This window comes from Lichenostomus cassidix, chromosome 3 (assembly GCF_008360975.1).
Source record: "Lichenostomus cassidix isolate B80296 chromosome 3, HeHo_3.0, whole genome shotgun sequence".
NCBI classification, from domain to species: Eukaryota; Metazoa; Chordata; class Aves; order Passeriformes; family Meliphagidae; genus Lichenostomus; species Lichenostomus cassidix.
Window position 1 is genome coordinate 72,148,072 of NC_139483.1, and position 19,938 is coordinate 72,168,009.

The 19,938-nt window shown below is 37.9% G+C and overlaps 1 protein-coding gene across 3 annotated transcripts in view; it reads left to right on the plus strand.

Moving 5' to 3' along the window:
• USP45 (ubiquitin specific peptidase 45) overlaps positions 1 to 19,938 on the plus strand; it is a 49,761-nt gene that overhangs the window by 10,908 nt on the left and 18,915 nt on the right. For all 3 annotated transcript variants that reach the window (XM_085056280.1, XM_085056281.1, XM_085056282.1), the window contains 5 exons: positions 1,339 to 1,442; positions 1,827 to 1,927; positions 10,516 to 10,664; positions 11,881 to 11,976; positions 14,077 to 14,207. In XM_085056280.1, coding sequence (XP_084912406.1) covers positions 1,339 to 1,442; positions 1,827 to 1,927; positions 10,516 to 10,664; positions 11,881 to 11,976; positions 14,077 to 14,207 — 581 coding nt within the window. The remainder of the gene's footprint in view (positions 1 to 1,338; positions 1,443 to 1,826; positions 1,928 to 10,515; positions 10,665 to 11,880; positions 11,977 to 14,076; positions 14,208 to 19,938) is intronic.

Genomic DNA, 19,938 nt, shown 5'->3' on the forward strand with positions numbered 1-19,938 from the left:
TGTTCAGGGTTAGCTTTACGTGTCGTGGTGCAGTTTGGCATCACGATTAGTCAGTGATGGTCCTGCCTTTTCTCTGTTCTTACCTGCATGCTCTTGCCACTTACAGAGAACTGTCTCCGGGAACTGTGTGGCTGCAAAATGCATCCATTCAGCTGGCTCCTCTGACAGAAGTTCCCACCAATAGGAATGAATAAAAAGCCAAACGTGTATATTGCTGAATGAGCTTATACTGTGGACACTCAACTGCTAGATTTGGTTGACACCAGGGAGAAAGGACTGTGCTGGAATGAGAATGCTGCTTCTGTGGCAGCTAGCCATTAGATTGGATCAGTTACAATGTCAGATCATGGCCTCAGAGTTTAAAATGGCAGGGGCTGACCCCAAGGGCTTGCACAGGTTTCTGCCTTGGGAGTGAAGTAAAGCCTGATGCAGCAAAATTCAGTTTATGGGTAATGTCAGGCTTGGTTCAGCCAATAGTTGCCTGAACAAAGCATTTCAGAATTTTATTGGACTTCCAGTAGGTTTTACTATGGTAAGGACAGGAGCCAGCTCCTACCAGTGTAATATGAACAGCTTTGATTTTGCAAAGAAACATGCTGTTCACAGGGTTCAGAAGATAGTTAACTAGATCTGAGGAGGACTCATAAATCTTGTTTGAAACATTGTAGTTAAGGAGGGCTTTTAAAAGGAGTTAATTCTGTGTGCTTCTTCATGCTGTTAACAGCTTCTAAAACTCATGCCTCATTCAGAGACCAGTCCTGAATATAAGTCCCACTCTGTTCATATTTAAACAATAGCAAGTGCTTTCTCTTGAAATTGCTGTACATATATGGTGTGTTCAGAGTAGCTTTGTAGTACAAAGCATTTTATGTACTGTTCTCATTTGCTGTCTGGATTGCATTTGACATTCTTCATTAGTGAGGGTTACCTATGCTGTCCTTTTCCTTGATATTCTGTGGACCAAATATGCTACGTAGTAGTTTCATTCACAATTACTAGAGAATTCTTGCTTTTGTGAATAGCATAGTTATAATTTTTTGTCTGTTGATATTTATTCAATACTTATCCAAAAGTTAGGAATTATTTCTATTCAGTTAAAACAAACTTAATAAATCTCTATATTTTTAACTGATTTTTCTGAGTAGAAAAGATGAGCATGCTAAATCCGCTCAGTCGTTAAGAATGCTAAATGAGTAGGGCAGAATAGCTTCTTGTCTAATTTTGAAAAGTGAAGTTTTTGTAGTTTTGTAGTATTTGTCGTTAGAAAAGACTAATAAATATAGTTTTTTCCTTCTTCCCTTTTTCTTGCCCTTACTGGGTTGATGTTTCCATTTTTAGGGTTGTAGTAAGAATTCGGAAGGCCAGCATTCTCTGAAACACTTCCAAACTGCACGCACAGAACCTCATTGCATCGTTATCAACCTCAGCACATGGATCATATGGTAAGAATCAGTATGCAGGTGTTTGTGTGTACTTGTATATAAGGACTTCACATAACCTAAAGCAGTGTCTTCTCATGATAAAGAATGATTCTGACAGATGAAATGAATACTTTCTATAGAGGAAAGGCAGGCTTTCTGGAGACAAAATGTGTTTGCCCTTTGCATTCTTTGAAATTATTTAAATATGTAGGGATCACAGTGAATTGGGACTGATCTGTAGAAGAGCATATACAAGATGAAGGAATTCAATTCTGTCCCATTTTTAGTGTGAAGAATTAAAACTGAGAGCTTAAGTAATTTGTGTAAGGTTGTTTGGGAGGTTTGCTAGAGCTGGGATGTGATGCAGATAGCCCTGAATTCCAGTTTGTTTCTTCTTTTGTTTAGGTGTTATGAATGTGATGAAGAGCTGTCAACACATTGCAACAAAAAGGTTCTGGCTCAGATAGTTGACTTCCTTCAAAAACATGGTGCCAGGGCTGAACCAAGTAAGTTTGCACAAATAATCTTATCTGGAGACACACGTAATGTACTGTCTCTAAAAATAAGCATTTCAGATTTTGAGTCATATTAAAAATACAATTGAAAAATTACGTACAATGTGACCATAATGTAATTTATAATTGCAAAGCTACTTGGAGATGTAATGCTTGTCAAAACATAATGTAATTTTTTTTCTACAGTATGATTACATTTTAAAAATCCTTTGGACACTATAGGACAGTTTTTCCAGATTTTGTCTTTAACAAAGAAAGTTTACCATAGAGGAGTTGTTATCTTAAATAAGATAAGGCCATATAAATTAGTGCATAAAAATACATTAAAATGTACACTATACATTCACATATAAATGAATATGAATTATCTTGGTATGGATGAATTACAGCTTAAATTTTTCTGATTTAAATTTCTTCTCCACGGTTTACTAGATTTGTTTAAGTGGATTTTCTAGTACTCTGTTCTTGGATGTAATGTCCATTTCTGCTCTGTGGTTTTAATTGATAGAGTGCTCGCTCATTTCTATTAAAAGAAGATAGTATTAAATTATTTTCATGTATTAGGAGTGCAATATACCTTCTCAATATATGTGATAGTCCATAGAACTTTGTCTGTGTGGCCCTCAGCTGTCTACTCTTGCTGATGTCGATGTTATTCATCCCTGCTGTACCACACTTGGCTGCATTTCTGGCTTGTGACTTAGAGAGTGCGTTTAATTCCAGATTTGCTTCTCAAAAACCATCTTGAGTAAACTTCTAAAATAATTGGTTGCATCTTTTAGCAGAGATAATCAACTGGTTAGAAGTAAGAAAGGAGAAGGGTTGTCTTACTCATTTACACTAAGTATTCTTCTAGCTGCATGTGCATAAATCCTACTGGTTTTAACAGGTCTTACATAGTTTTTGAGGGGTAAAAATAAAGGGATACTTAGAAATACAATATTTTAATCTAATAACAGGTTGTATGTTAAATTATTCAATTTTAATAAATTGATAAATTGCTACCTTTTTCATCTTTTTTCTTGGAGCAGTGAAAATGCAGCATGTGATTTCACTTTTATTCACAGCTTTAGTTTCTAATTTATGTGTAATAAATGGGTTTTGCAGCTTCCTTGCAGATGAAAATGCTGTGGTGTTTTTTTTTCAGTTAATATAATGAAAACAATTTATTCTATTATTGTACTGTTGGATGAGACTTTCTGAGTGATACAACTCCGTGCATCATGGTTTAGATTCTTAATTAGTGAAACTTCAAAGCATTTAAAGCTTTCAGAGTATGAAGTTTGGAAGTTTTCTGTGAAATGTCTGAAATGAAGCAACTAAAATTCTAAACTAACTCAGGAAAAGTAAGTGTATTTATAGCAGAGCAGGGCAGCACATGTTTCTGCTATATATGCATTTGTGTTTAATTTTGGTACTCTGTTTTGAAAACGCATATATTTCATGTGTTTGCTGATATAACTGGAAACTTTGCTGTAACTGGAACCAAAATGGTAATTTTTTTTGGTTTTTTGTTTAGGGCTTAGACACAGCCTTGCAGGGTGCCTGTCTTGGCAGCCAGAGATCTGAGCATGCCAGGGTTGCTCCTGCAGGGCAGTCGCGGCTCCTGCTCCATGCTGGGAAAGGGTTGAGGCTCAAGTGCAGGCTTGGATTTGTGCATGAAGTGTGTGTGTGTACTTGCAGTGCTGTTTTAAAGGTGGAAGTCTGTGACCCTCTCCACTCTGTGTTGAGCAGTTTGGGTTGTGTTCTTGAAAGCTCTGGGAATATTGGCCGAAAGGTGATTTGCTGGGTTTTCCTAAGTGGCAAGGAAAAGATGGAAAAGCTCTTTGCTGGGGACAGTCTGTTGCTTTGGGCCAGGCTCCTCTCTGGAAGAGGCTGGAAAACAGCTGTGTATTTGTAAGTGATTGGTGTGCATGACAGGGAACTCCCGACAAGAATTGGCACTCCTGGTTCAGTCTGATCAATGATAGACTCGATACTTCCCTTACAGAAACCTATCTAAGGTTTTTTCTTTTCTTTAAATTAGACTACATTTAGGCATTCTTAAAAAAGAAAATCTGAAATTGAAAGGTACTTCATGCTGTGGTCCAGAACACAAAGGACATGATGTATAACTGTGAAAATTAACTCTAATTTTGTTTTGGTTTAATTTTTTTTAGTGTAGCATTTTATTTCATGTTCTACTGATATTTTCAGTGTAACTGTCATTCTCTGAATTATTAGTTGGTGTAGATTTTTACAATTTGTTTTATAGCCCTTAAAAACATAAGCTAATAAAAAAAGGAAAAATAATTTGTGAGAAACAAATAATGTAAAACTGACAATTAATTCAATTCATATTTCTCACTTAAAAATCAATCTTGTGTTTTTTTCCTCCCCCATCACTTTTCCATTTCTTTCTAAAATAGTAGTCAAAGAGAAGGCAGTTCTCATAGCAGAATGTGGCACTGTAACAACAATTCATCTTAGGTCTGGATTTCTTTCTGTTGTAACAACTGGTTGGCATGGTGCATCATTAAAATTCAAATAGCATTGTGTAGAAATTTCTGTAGAAATGCAGAATGAACATGGATATAAGTAACAAATGAGGGCTGCTAGGATTTTTTTTTTCAGTTCTCAAAAGTGCAGGATTCATTTAAAGATAAAATAATCGGCTGAAACATGTGAGGGAGGGTTATATAGATTTCCTAATTAATGCATCTTGGAAAATAAACAAAAGGAAAATGCTTGTCATTTGGTACTAATGTGGTGGAATAGTGTGGCAGCAGGATCCCTGCTTTTCACTCAGCCTCTCATAAAGATTCAACTTCACTTCAGCTGTAAAAATGTGCAAATTACATTACTACTACATGACTGACTTTTGTAATTACATTAAGCGATTGAGATAAATCCCAGTGCTGGGTTCCCAAAAGAATGCTTGCAGCTGTGTGATTTTCACATCTGATCCTATGGTTTGTTGTACCCAGCAATGCCTGCTCTTTTCTTTTTTCCCCCCCCTTTTTTTTAGAGGAGTCTGTTTGGTTAAGAGGTCATGTTGGGCACAAGCTGGAAGAAAAAAGCAAGATTGCTTTCTAGGGTGTACCACCCAGAAATTTGTTTTGTGGAGGAGGTTAGCAGGCCATGATGATTTCCACAGAAAGGCAGGTGCAGTATTGTCCGTGTGGCACACTTGTGAGCTTCACATGGACATAATGCACATGTAGTACACAGGAACCATGCTGAGACATTGCAATCTGTGTGTCTGCTCATTTACTGGAGAAAACAAATTGTTTTGCAGACTTAAAAGTGAATCCTATGTGTATTTGCCTTTACAAAAGCCAAATTATACGTCAGTGGAAACATAAGATTGCATACTTTTTATAGAGCAGTTAATTAAATTGGTTTGTGTGGCAACAGAATGGGAAGCTAGAAGATATATTCTCAAATTTCATAGTTAAATTTATTGTTGAGAGGGGCAAGCAGAGGAATGAGGTTTTGCCAGTAAGTTCAGCTACCTGGATTTGCCAGTAAGTGAAAGTTAGAAACTTGATTTTTGTTTTGATGGATATAACTTACGTATAAAAATATAATTTTACAGTACAAGTGAGAGTTGTTGACTTGTGTGGAAAAACAGATAGTGTGATAAATAACTTCTCAGATTTGCATTCCACTGTGGATATTAGCAGCTGAAAAAGGATCATATTGAAAAAAATGGTATTCTTTCTTAAGTGATTTTTACTACATATAGTTTGGAGTCATAGAAGACCATTCTATCTACTTAAAATGAACTAGCAAAATAAAACAGAATATCTTGGTTCTCCAAATCTGAAATACACTTTCGCAAAAAGTCATTTCTGTTACTGTTCATAAATTTTCTTTCAAATTTGCTTACTTCTTACTAAGTTCCTTGCAAAGGAATGAAAACTGAATCATTGAGAAAAAAATTTTTAGGCATTCTGTCATTTTTATCCATGGATTCTTTCCTTTCCTGTTCATGTACTTTTTTACTTGTGAGGTGTAACACAAGTCATCTGAGCATAGAGGATCAAATGCAGTCCTTGAATAGGTTGCTCTTTCACACTGTGCAGATGTCCTTTCTAGTTTATAACACTCTGGCAAAACTGAGAGAAATAAAATTGCAGTTTATAATCTTTCATTTGGTAGAGTTGTAACATTGCAAGAGAAATTGGGCTTTTAAAATGTGAAGCTAGTGACCATTTCAGAAGAAAATCATGCTGTTTTCCTAAGGGTTAGATTCTTATCATTGTACAGTGTTGAAAAAAAATCTAAATTTTTTAGATAAAAAAAGAGTGCCAGACAATTTAGTAGCATTTCATAGTACACCGTGATGAGAACTTGGTAAAAGAAAGGCAGTCTATTAACCTTGCTTTTACTGTGAAGACCTTCAGCTGAAGTACCAGAGTTGTATTCAATAGAAAAGGCTTGACCTTGGAATAAAAGTGCATATTCCTGGAACCCTCATTTTTAATTAAAAAAAGTTGCATTGAAAAGATGAGCAAAAGTGCTAACTCCCCTGGCTGAAAGAAAAATTTGATGTCATTTATCTACTTGCATGCATACCATCTGCACCCCCAGACACAGCTCAGTTTCAGCAAAGGCAGTACAGAAGTCCATGTGAGCTGCAAATGTTTGAAATACTGGCAAAACAAATTGATTGGAAACTCACAATAAGTTAGTTTTTTTGCAGGTGGATTTGTCAGCACCATGTGTGTTTGTACACCTGGTCCAGTAAGGGGCTCTGCTTTGTGGGATCAGTCATTTTCTACATTGGTGTTGGGTTTAGGAATCTCCGTCCCTACCCATGAGGCTGCTGCTGAGCATCTGTGGGACAAAACAGTGTTCCCTGCCTCTGGAGGGCTTATGAGAAAGGGCCACAGGTGAGCCAAGCAGGCACAAGAAAAACTGAGGCAAAGAGCAGCAAGAAAAGGGTGCTTTGCAGGCAAGAGCTGTAGCAGAGGAGCAGCCTGTGCTGTCCTCCTTCCCAGGGCTCTGGTGGGAAGGGATGTTTCTAGCATGGGGGAGAGCAGGGTTGCAGCAGTGCAGAACCTACAACACAGGGTGATACCGGGAAGCTTTGCCATGCGTGAAGGCTGTGTCTGTACAAAAGCAGCTGAGAGCTGGAAGTGAATGTCATGGTGGGCAGGCACTGACCTGGTGCCTGCAGAGAGGTAGTTAGCAGGGTGGGATAGTCTGGATGGAGAGCTGGGCAGTGAGTCTTGGCAAAGTGCTCAAGCTGGGCATCTCTGCAGCCAGATACACTTTGTCAAATGAAAAGAAGGTTCTGGTGGTAAAGGCACAACTTAGGTGAGAGTTTTCCTTGTATGGCTGGATTAAAAAGGCCACCTCTGCAGCAAAACAGCAGAAAGAGTCTGACAGAGAGGCATGGTCTGAATGTGTGAGTCCCAGGCATAGTGGGATGCTCTGTCCCTGCTGTGGACAGACAGGCCTGCCTAGGGCTGAGGTGCACGCTACCTGAGAAAGGCAGAGAGCTTAAGGGTCACCATGGCAGCTCTCTAAAAGATGTAATAGTCAACTAAGGACAGAAAGCAGTCTATGAATTTAATTACTTCTGTGCTTTTCACCCACCTTGTTCTCATTAATGTTAACAAGGTCCTTTATAGCAAATACTACTGCATGTGGATGGATGGCTTAGACTACTTCTTTTCTCCTGTTTGGCCAGGAGCTGAAGGTCTTTGTGGGCAGCAGCAGATGACAGCCATTTTGATGGAATCCTTCTGCTGGGATCCTTGTGTCTATACTGGCTTAAAAATCACTTTACATACCCAAAAGCATGCCTGTTAAATTACAAGATTGCAGGACTGAGTCGGCAGGGGTCCATGAAACAGTTGTTCAGTGCAAATTCACTTTAAAAAATTACCTGTTAGTCTTTTGATTAATAGCATGCTTGTAGCCTTGGGTTAATCTTGCAGAAGGACCCTCCAGCCCCAGTCTGTAGAAGTATTAACTATCACAGTCATTACCAGCATGTTCTATTAAGACTGACCAACTCTTCACATGTCAAGTAAACATTCAGCTTCAGGCCTGTCTGTCATTTATCACTGAGCTGGGGACACTGAGCAGAGCTAAATTAAAAACTCCTGTCCCTCCACTGGCTCTGTATACGTTCTTAAATATATCTGTGTGTTATAAGCAAGGCAGCAGATAATGTTTGTAATGGCAAAACAGCACTTTTCTGTCAGGACTTTTTCACAGATTAAACAACCATAGTAAAATATTTTGTGGATTGTGTTTTTAAAATGATTAAAAAATCAAGAGGCAGTAATTAAAACCTTCTGAATGAAATGAGGTTCCTAACTTTCCTGGAAAAAATCCAGGCATTTTTCTGATTTCCTACTACTTCTCCTTATCCCAGTACTAATTACCCAGCTTTGTGGCAATCAGATGTCTGGTTCTCATTTATTGTGTTTTATAATTGCGTATTCATCCAGCTCTTAGCACAAAGCTGGATGCTTCGGCTTTGTTTTCCCTCCCTTAAATAATTTATATGTAAGGTTCAGCAAATGGAACCTTGCTACTTGTGTGAAGCTGCCATTTAACCATGAAGTGAAATGCTTTTATTGAGTTTGCCCTGCAGATATGGTCCGCTGTGGCAGTGCTGTCCATATTTGGTGGCTGTGCAAGGAGAGCCAGGTGGTGCTGCAAAGCATAGCACAGTGAAGCGTGGACAGATCTAGGTTTGACATTTGTCATCCTGTACTGCTAAAGGGAAGAGAAAAATCTGCTTTTCCATATGCTTATGCTTTAATTTTTGCCTGCAGTTTTGTCCAGATGGCCTTGTGAACATTGTTTACTTTAAGATGCTGTCCCAGATGTTTTTGAATGCCGATGGATAAATGCAACAACTGTGGTATACTAATACACAAATTATTTCCACAATTTTGCCTTTTTTTTCCTCTTTCACCCCCCCCCTCTTTTTAACAATTTCTTTTCCCCAGCACTATTCTGGATGCCCCACTTCTCTGAGGGGAAAACATTTCCAGTTATAATAATAAACTTCTGAGAGTGAGCAGTGCCTTGGAGTTGCAGATACTTGGAGCTCCCATTCCTGTGCTGGGGTTGTTCTGGAGCTCTGTGGCTGGACAAGCCTCAGCCACTGTAGCATGCCCCTTGTAAGAATGCCAATTAAAAGGTGTTGCTTCATGTAGTCAATAAAACAGTGGCTGTTTCAGGGTATCAGACAACAATATTTGTTGTTTGTTACATTCAAAAACACTTTGTCTGCTTTTTCAAGGAGAACTCGGTCTTTTACTTTGCCCTTATACTGTCCTAATTTTTCACCTGAGTGGAAAGGAGAGTAATTTAAAGCTGTGTAAGCACTGTTAACAAGAACATTTTTAAAATGGTTTTAAACAGCAAAGCACCTCTAACTCTGTTTTAAAAAACTCTGATACCATTTGGAAGAACAGTTGCACCTCAATGGCACTGTAGGGTGCAGGCAGACTGCGTCAGAAGCTTGTTGCCAGATACAATAGATATTTTAATGACTTCTTTTTTATTTAATTATATTTTTTTCATTTTCTAAGCAAGAAGGTATTTAGGAGTGTACATAAAAGAACCTTTTGGAATGAGAATTTCATTAGCGTAAATAGGTCTGTTAGTTATTTCTCAAGAACACTTTAATGAGACTCCAATGTGAAACTCATTAGAACAAATACATGAATTCATATGTCAAGACAGAGATTGTAGCATCACAGTTCTTGGCATCTATTAAGTCCATAACTCGTTTACATTGACGTGCATTGTTAATCAATAGTTAAGACACTGCAGATGTCAGTAATGTTCACATTTAGTCCTGCAACCATGACAATATGAAAGTTGCTAGTAGAATTCAAGGCTAAATATTGTTGTCTCAAGTCTTTCATTACCTCTAGGCTACAAGTTAATGACTGTCTAACTTTACTGCCCCTCATCTATTTAAATAATAAGGGAAACAGGGAATTATGTGGATGTTATAGCATAATTTTATCAATTTTTTTTACTTGAAATTAAAACACTAGCATTGTATGTATGTGGATTGCATTAGCAATTCCTCAGGCTGTGACAAGGGAGGTGGGTTGAGGAGCAAATGTAGGGATAATGAGTGCAGTTGGGCTGTTGACAAGGCAGTTGGAATGGAACACTATAGTTCATGAAGACTTACAACATTCAGTGGTAACTTTTGGCTACCTCCATTCAAATGCACAAAAAAGCAGCCTTTGGGTGGTGTTTCTGATGTGTCTAATGAACATATATCTCAGCTGCCTATTGTTAATGAAGTAACTCATTGTACTTTATTTATTGCTTGTGTAATTGTAGAAGTTTCAGTCTTATAGGACAGCATGATTATTGTGGAAGGTTTTGTTGGATATATGTAGTTGTTGAGGGCATTGCTTTACGCACCAGGACTTTATCTAATGATTTTTTTTGTTTGTTTTTTTAAGATTATGTACAGCAGCAGGTACAAGCAGATACAAGGTATCTTTCCACCTATGTTAAAATTAATAAACATAATCATGGAAACACTGAATTGATTAAACAATGCAATTATGTGGTCATGTTAATCTATAATTTAATTATAGGTTCATCAAAAATCATACGTCTTCGTGAAGAAAACAGTGAAACAAGTGAAATACTGAAAGGCAAAAGCTCTGGTAATGGAACCTCATCAGTTCCAGTTAAAGGAATAAATAATTTAGGAAATACCTGTTTTTTTAACGCTGTCATGCAGGTAAGATGGAAAGATCATACCATTTTCTCTTAATAGATTTAAGAAGTACTAAATCAGCATAATCTATGGGCTTCTGAAAAGGTTCTGAGTGTTACAAGTCTTCATTCTGCTTTTTGAAAGTCCTTTTCAAATTCTTTTTACTCCTTGCTATCCAAGGAGTGTTTCCTGGTATAATAAAAAAGAATTCCTGGATCAGTAGCATTTTGCACAGTAATTAGACAAGTGAGAATGCCAAGTGTTTTACACACTGCATATGTGTGTGGGTTGTACTCTAGCATATGGTTTTATTTGAAGTTCAGCATTATCAGTCATGACTAATGCAAGGTATTTACCATACTGGTGATGTGAATAGTGGTACTTTTTGCATAATGTAAATGTTTGCACTCTGCATTGGGATGATTTTAAACCCCTACAATGGATGCAGTTATAGAAGTACTTTTATTGATTATGGTTTTTCTTTCTAGAATAAGAGGAATAAGCTATACTAACATACGTCTATTGATGTTTAGTGTACAACTAATCCAACATCCTCAAAAAAAGTACCAGCCTTAGTGGGTTTTATATTGCACCATCCTGTTGATTGTCAGCTGAGCAGAGACATCTCTATGTTAGAAGTGAACAAATGAAAGAAAACTGCTACAAAGGTGTTCTGCACCGGCACACTTTACCTTGTGCTTATGATGTCGATTACAAAACTCATCAAACAGACAGTAAAACTGCAAATTGTTATCTGTCTGTATTTAGAGCATCATAGAAACCTATCTGCAGGTCATCTGCAGTCAGAGTTGACCAAAAATAAAGAAACAAAGCTGAGATATGTTGAGTTGATTAATTTTATAAATTCAGAGAGGTAATACTTTTCAGTGTGCCAAAGCCTTTGTGTTTCATGGGGCATGATGAGAGGGACTGCAGAGTTTCAAAGAGGCAAATGGTTTTTGATTATAACACCCTCATAATAAAAAAAAAATATGAATCTTGTTCAACAAAAATAACAAAATTATTCCTAGTGAACTATTTTGAAATTACAGAAATAGATAAAATTATGAAAACAGTCAGATCAGTGATTTTTTTAGTGCTCTTTCTAGTGGTCTGATCTAAACCTCAGTTGTATGTAATGAAATATATCTGGTTTTGTCTACCCCTGAATCTAGAATATGTAACTAAAGAAACTGTGTAATTGAATGATCAGCATGTTTCTTGTGATTTTTTTTTTAAGAACTTGGCACAGACCCATGTACTAAATGAACTGATGTATGAGATAAAGGAGAAAGGAACAAAGTTAAAAATCTGTCATACTTCAGACTCTCAATTGGTAAGTATGCACTGAGAAATACAAGTTTGGGAAATGTGGGAAGAAGCTGGAGGACAGAAAATGACATCTCCATTAAAGGCACACTGTTACTCTCCCATTTCTTTTGCATTTTAATTTTTTAACTGGTTTGTGTTACCTGTGAACTGACTTATTTTACAAAAACCATTACACAGCTCTGGAAGAGAAGGAATTACTTGCTTTCACATTTTGTGATATTGAAGTATCAAATAATGCCTGACCTTAGGAAGGAGCAGCTGGTTTATTTTTACTTGCCATTTAATTTCTTCAGTATGAGTATATGATACAGGAAATAGTCTATTTGGCTCTAGAAAGTGTTCATGAAATAGTTTATTCCAGTCCATCCCAGCCCTTCATTGATAAGACCTGTAAAGTTTATTAGGTGCTTCACAGGCTGGGGCATTAAAATGAGAGAAGTGAGATTTCAGTGAGGAATAAATTTCTTGTCCTCAAGCTCATTACAGGCATATGGGAAAGTGACTCCTGTGCCTAATATCCAAAGAATATTCTGCTGTTCTGGTCATGTCAGAGACTTGTGGTTTCATTTTATGTTGTTGGCAATAAAGATAATATTCCTTTCCCTCTGCTAGCTGAAGCAAACAGTTTACAGAGGATTTTTTCTTCATTTATTCTTTTTTTCTCCTGCTGTTTGCTGTGAGCTTTCTGGTGGCAGTGAGGGTAGAGGAGTGGTATTTCAGATACCTCTGAAATTATGAAGATTTCACTGTGTTGCTGTAGGTGATGCTTATAGCTTCTCCAGGCGAGAACAGTGTGAAATTCACTGCATTGCTGTCTTTATTTCCTCCAGTGGCAGTTCTGAGCTGCAACATGTTTCACTAAGTTCTCCTGAGCCACAACAGAGGTCTGGAGCTTGTTTTTGCCTGGAGGCTTAGAAAGCCAGTGGGATGTTGCCTTATGCTTGATGTGTAACTTGCACAGCCATAAGGTTGAAAGACTTATTCTTTGTTTCATGACAGTGCTTATGATGTAAATAAAATCTTTGGAGCAAAGACTGTATTTTCTGGTCTTTGTATGCCAATGCAGAATTAGAGGGCTGCAGTAGTCTAATTAATAGTAATGTAGAAACTTGCAGCTTCCTGCTTGATAAGGGCCCCTTTTCCTACCTTTTGATAGTGTATATAAAGCAAATACTTTATATTTGTGTGTATCCATAGCGCTTCATTTCGTGTGGATCTGCTTTCTGGATGAGGCACCTTCTCCAGTTGTTTATTATCGGGCACTTGTAATCTGTTTTTCTGAGAATCAAGCCAGCTAATAGGGAGCACTGTGGGCACATATGAACCTTGGAGCATGCTGGGGAGAACTGGTGGTCAGTGGCCATTGACACACGTTGTGTGTAAGCAGTGCTGCACTGTCTTCTGCTTTAAGACTGGCTTGAGTGGCTGCTGGATGGATCCTTCCAGATCCAGAACCTACTGGCTGGGGTGAATGTCATACCAAGAGGTGCTGTGCAGGATGCACCCTGTGTCTCCCAGTGCCATGGGGCACGTGTGGGATCTGCCATCAGCTCTTGCTGTGAGCCACTGCTGGTACCTTCACAGCCCCTGGTTCATGGAGGAACAGAGTGTGTTTCTGTGGCTGTCGGATGTGTGGAAATTTCAGTGTGTGGCTCACAGGTCAGAGAAGCTGGGCACCCCATTCCTAAGGCTGAGTAACATAGAGCCACTGATTACAATCTTATGTTGGCCTATGGAGGTCATCACCTGGGTTGCCTTTCCAGTTCCATTTGAGTGCATCTGGGGATAAGAATAAAGCAGGTAATACAAAGATTGTCTGCTTCCGTGAGAACCAGACTGGCTCACTGACGAGCATGTTTACAAATTGATTACCACCAATGTGCTCAAAAAGAATTGTTTGGGTTTGTGACTATTGCTCCTTAAATAATAAGCTTGCTGTTCAACTATTTCAATCTAGTAGGTGACATCAACATTAAAAAAAACCACCTCAAAACACTCTTAAGACTGAAAGTTACATTGGTGTTTATCATGTATGTAGTAACTTGTAACAAGTCTTGTGTTATTGACTTTGAAATCTGATGCGCAATTTACCTTTGTTTTGAAGGATCCTTTGGTGGTAAACCTTTCCAGCCCAGGACCTTTGACTTCAGCAATGTTCTTGTTCCTTCACAGCATGAGGGAAGCTGGAAAAGGTCCTCTTTCTCCCAAAGTACTGTTCAGCCAGCTTTGTCAAAAGTATGTATTGTCAGTATCTTTTACTTATTTTTTAAATTTTAGTTTCCAGTGATGTGTTTCTAAGTATGCAGTGTCTGTTATCCTTTCTAAAGAAGCTATTAGATTTTTACCAGGCAGTCCAGAAAACAGCTTTGTCATGTTTTAAAGTTGCAGGACTCCTAGTTGCATGCCAGCGTTGTACCTGCTCTTCCTGTAATGTATGGCTCAATTCATAACCTTCAAACTGAGTGTGAGGGGGCAAAAGAGGGCATGGTAAAACTGAAGAAAATAGGACTATCTTCCAGGTTTTGTTGTTTATTAGCATAAATCTCTGCAAATACTGCAAAGTGTATGTAGTTAATTTGTAAAAAAAAAAGATTTTAAAGGGGGAGCTGTCGCTGTTGAGCCGCTAGCAGAGAAAAGAACCCAGTTCTCAGTGGCAAGAAGGAAAGACTTTATTGTTTTGATTTCATCATATATATAGAGTTTTCAAAAGTGACCCAGATTGGTCAGTCAGAAGCCTCCCCCTAGGCCAGACTGGCCAGGCCTGCACCGTCCAAATCTTGGGACACTGTTTTTAATAACATCCAAACTTTATCTGTATTTATAAAACACAAAAGGAATTCTCATGGGAAAGACCTGTGCTAGCCACAGGGAGCCTCTGCTATGATGTCTAACCTTGGCATCAATTCAAAATTAAAAAGGGTCTAACAAGTGAGGACTTGAAGCAGTACTGAAATGGCATATGGCTCCAGATTGCAAAGAGCTTACAAGCCCTAAAGAAACTCCTGTTTCTTGGTGTGGAAAATGTTTACAGTGGTGCTTTGTAGGTACTTTCAGTTATGATGCAAACAATCTTGCTTTTTAAAACACCTGTAGAAGACCTACTTAAAAGCTAGTACAAATATTTGAATATTGACTTACAACTAACAATCTGTAGAAGGAGAGTAACTGGAGGATGGTGTATATGAATCTCATATTTAAAAAAGAATAATACTGTGTGGTAATTTATTTGCTACAGTATTATTGCATGGAACTTTAAGCATTCTGCAGCAAGAGAGTTAGGAGAAAGCTGCAGCCTCCTACCATGGTGTTTCAGGACAACCTTACTGAGCAAGAATGGATTTAAAATACAGTATAAGGAAACAAAAACTTTTAGACTAGAGCAGGGAAAATTTAGTTCTGTAAAGAAATAAGTCATTACCTTTTCTTTATGCTCAAAATTCAACTAAAGAAACAGAATATTTTCATTGTATTTGTCTTTCTTTTGATTCTTTTGAACTGTAAAAGGAAATATGCATAAAGTGAGCTTACAGCATTTTTGAGTCAAACAGTAGTGTTCTTTGCTTAGCATTATCTACCTGGAAAGGAAATGTATAGGGAATAAAACTATATTGTTTTCTCACTCCTCCTCCTTGTGTTTCGATGCTGTCTCAAATGTGGTTTGATTATAAGAATTAAATTTGGCTGAGAAATACAAGGGAAATGATTAAATAACAATAGTAGCTTTTTCTCAGGAAGTATAAAGGATCAAAGGGAAGAGATGATGTAAAACATGTTTTGAAGCCCACCTTAGCAAATTCATTGTGAAATAATCACAATGCAGTGCACTTCAGATGGCATGGCATTTTAAGAAGTGACAGGTGTTTTGTATCTGCTTTTTGTGTGTTTGTGTAGTCATCAAGCAATGTCAGTACTAAATCTCAGCTATCTAGTTGTTCTGCCATTGTCTGTTGGTCATTAAGATGAGCGTACACTTTAACTAACAGCTAAAGTTGAAGCATTTTAATGTGGTCAGCAGACTTCTGCTGTTTAGATGTGTATCTGCCAGCTCCTACCATCTCTTGCCTTCATCCCTACTTCTTACTTTTGTTATCCTTGCAGAACACAACTTAGATACAAATGCTTTAGTAGCACTACTATCAATAACAAAAGAGTCAGCCACATCCTGTTAGTGAGAAGTTAGGTGTTCAGGGGCAGTAAGGGGCTGGACAGGTATGACAGAAGGTTTTGGTCTTTTGATTGTTTTCTAATTGTTGGTGACATAAGAAGGAAATGGGGAGTTTCAGACAATTCAGCAGTGTGCAGTGATTAAAGTAGGAGAATGGGAAATCTTCATCTTTGCAAACTGAATGCATTTACTGTTTATTAGCTTTGACAGTATGAATGCAGTGTTCTGTGATGCCATTTTTACAAAGCCTTTGTCTTTATTTTTTTTAAAGTTGGCTTTCTATTCTTCATCAAAGTTGAAATGCAAGAGAAAGCAGGGCAAGACTGCAGGAGTTTCAGCTAGGAAGAAGTCTGTGTTACTGTAGCATTCTCTGTAAGACTCCTCGAATGCTGCCAGGGGGTCATGTTAATAAAGTAATCCTAGGGGCAGGCATGACTTGAGGTGTTCACATTGCATTAGCATGAACTCTTTATTCAACAAGCAAAGTTCAAACAGCAAGTTTCCTAAAGAGATGACAGGATGAATGTGTAGCAGGAAGAACTACACTGAAACAAAATGTTTGTGTTTCAGAGAGTTACATCAGAGAAAGACAAGTCAGTTAACTACTGGGGAGAAGGGCATGGGGGAGACCTTCTAATAGTAATGTTTTGGGTTTATATAGATTACATAAAAGTTTGCTGACTAGAGTTTGCAACCTCTTTTTCTTTTTTTTTTTTTAAGATTCATTCTTTCCCCATTGCAGATCTTGCTGTCTCAGTGCAAGTGTACAGTGTACAGTATATCACCATACCTTTCTTCAGTAAAGAATTTATGAAGGAGAGTTCACAGGTAGTATAGGATGGAAAAGAGAGCAGACACTGATTGCCTTGTTCAGCTTCAGCTCTGGCATGTCCCTGAACGGGATCCAGAAACCTGCAAGTAGATACATGTTCAATCTCAAAAGCAGTAAGAGAACTGGAACACAATCATTTTCAACTGCAAACTGCTTCTTTAAGAGTCTGAGGAGATCATGGTGTAAAGTTCATCATCTTGTGTATGAAAGGGCATTTGTGGTGCTCTTTTTTTTAAAATTAAATAACAAAAGAAAAAAAATGGTACTGTTTATTTTATCCAGTGGTGGGGTAGCCAGGTTGGAGAAGGGGAGAAGAAGAAAAGAAATGGATGAGTCTTTCTATAGCAACTGTTTAGCGTCTGGTACTAATTCATCCACTGTTAATTTTGTTAGTGTTGCAGCTGTCAGATGTTTTGTGAGGACAGATTGTGAGCATAGCTACAGGGCCCTTCTGTTGGTTTTCCACTATGCTGAATATCAGGACTGCAGACTTCTGACTTATCTGGAGACTTAGTGACTAATGCAACAGTGATGTATTAAGAGGACATAAATTTTATATCCTTTATTTGTTATGATTGAATAATTTTATTGATGGGAAAAAGCTTAGTTTTGTGTGGCAGGTAAATGTTGCAGCATGTAAGTGATGAGTCCAGAAAGGAGTTACAGAATTTGGCTGCTTCAAACCTCCATCAAATGATTATTTATAGAGGTATTTTATTGCTATATTACCATGGAGGAAAAAATACATCCCTAACGAAGATTTTATTGGTGTTCACAAAGTCGACATAGGTCTTCCTTCTCCAAAGACTATTAATCCTTTCTTCTCATGTGCAGAAAGTAAGACTGAAGGCAGAGGTGGGACTGGCAGAATGGAGGTCATGTGTAGTTAGGAGTGTTGATATTAACAGAACTGTAATTTTGGAGGGGAAAACAATTCCACCTTTATCACTTCTGAGAGGAAATGCTAAGGAAAACGAAGGTAATGTTATACAAGATATAAGACATAAAGGAAACGGGAGTTTTCTCATTAATTAAGGAGTTTTTTGAGCCTTTTCTTTTGAAATAATATTGCTGTAGGAAAAATATCTCTTTGGAAAAGATTTTTTTCTTGCTTATCTTTCCCATTTGACTTCTACCAGTTAAGTAGAATAGCAGAACACACAGTTTATGTTTCCCTGACCAGTTGTGATTAATTACTTTGTATCTCCACCATGCCTCCATGTGCCTTGCTGGTGGTGCAGTAGCATGTTCAGGAGCTCTGACTGAGGAGATGACAGCTTCTCTGTGCAGCAGCAGTTGAGAGATTGCATGTCTTTTTTTTCATCATACTTTGTCAGAGTTTTCATAGTTTTAGGAACAAGTTAGCAGAAGCTGGATGGATGAAGTCTATGAGTGCAAAGTAGACAAATTGCATGTAAATGTGTTTTGGCAGGAATCGTCTGCACATATTCCTGAGCTTCATGCTCACTTCTACTCGGGAGGAAAACGAGTAGCATTTTGGAGAACACAAGTATTTGCAATGTGTGTGGTATTGGTGAGCTATGTAAGCAAACTTTATTGATAAAATTAAGAAGAAACCAAATAATTGTATTAGGTACATTGGAGGTGTATTCTCTGTTTGGGTTAACCAGAATTTAGAAAATCAGAAAGCTTTATGTCAATAGGGACTTGAATATTGGGAGTTTAGGCAGGAGAGAACAGGAAAAGAAGACATGACAGCAAGAGAAGACAATGAGTGACAGAAGACAAATTAGCTGTGCTTCTTTAACTGCCCTTGTAAGAGTTCAAGGAGCTGTCTGTGAAACTGAAAGGCAACAGATTTGGAGCCAGGGGGAAATAAAAGTAGATTTAAACATTTTATAGGGCTAACCTGTGGAACTTCCTGTCACAGAGGGTTGTTGTGAATCTTAGCAGGACTGGTGCAAGAAAGTGGAGGCATCTCATTTTCCCTTCTGGGGGAAGGTGAGACAAAAAAGATCAAATAAATTGGCCAGCACATCTAGAGGAGAGCCAAGTGCTGTTTATCCATGCCCTTGAGATAGTACAGTTGTGCCTGGTGTTATCTGTTACTTACATGTGGGGACAAGCCCATGTTTGGTTGGGCTCCTACCAAGCACCTCCTACCAAGCAGAACTCTGTAGAGTATGTACTGCATTCTTAAAGGATTCCTGTGCATATTGCCCTACTGGAAAAAATCAAATTGTATGTTCTGTTTTTTGTTTCCAAGCGCTTATAGTTATTTCTAAAGTTTTCCAAGGTATAAGGCTAATTTCTGCACAAAGATAGTAATTCTTGAAAAGATGATTTTGGAGAAAATTTTTATTAGAGACAGTAAAAGTGTGTCAGCTTTGTGCAGGATGATTGAATGACTTTAATTGTATCTGGGTTCTGCTTTTAAAGCATAACTTAATTTCCCCCAAATGAATACAATATAGTCATTAAAACATTAGGGTTTTTTTTCTTTGAAATGCTATGTTACTATGTAGTTTTTGTTATTACAGCATTCTAGGAAGTAGATCATCATGAAAAGTATTTCTTTAAAGGACAGTCAAGCAGTTATAACTGGTCTCCAGATGAGCAGTGAGAGGCTAGATAAGTAGCATGCATGTAGATGTCACAGTTGTCCTTCACCACTTATGGCCATTAGCAGGAGTTCAACCTGTTCTGTCATTATCCTGCTGACACTGTACAACAGGTTGTATAGCATTGGCACTGGCTTCCATATGTCAGCACATCTGTGAGCGGTCAACTCAACCAACCATCTCCAAGTCCCCCACTTTTGCCAAGGATATTGCTTGAAGCATATTTTCAAGGAGACGAGAGCACACATTTTTTAGTTGTCAGATTTCTGTGTATCAGCATGGATTAGTTCCTTTTTCTTCTCTAATACTGGTTTTTAAGTGTAGGAAGTTTCCAGCAAATGCATTGTGAGGTGTGAAATTCTCTCCCTCCTTTTTATTGTTATTTTT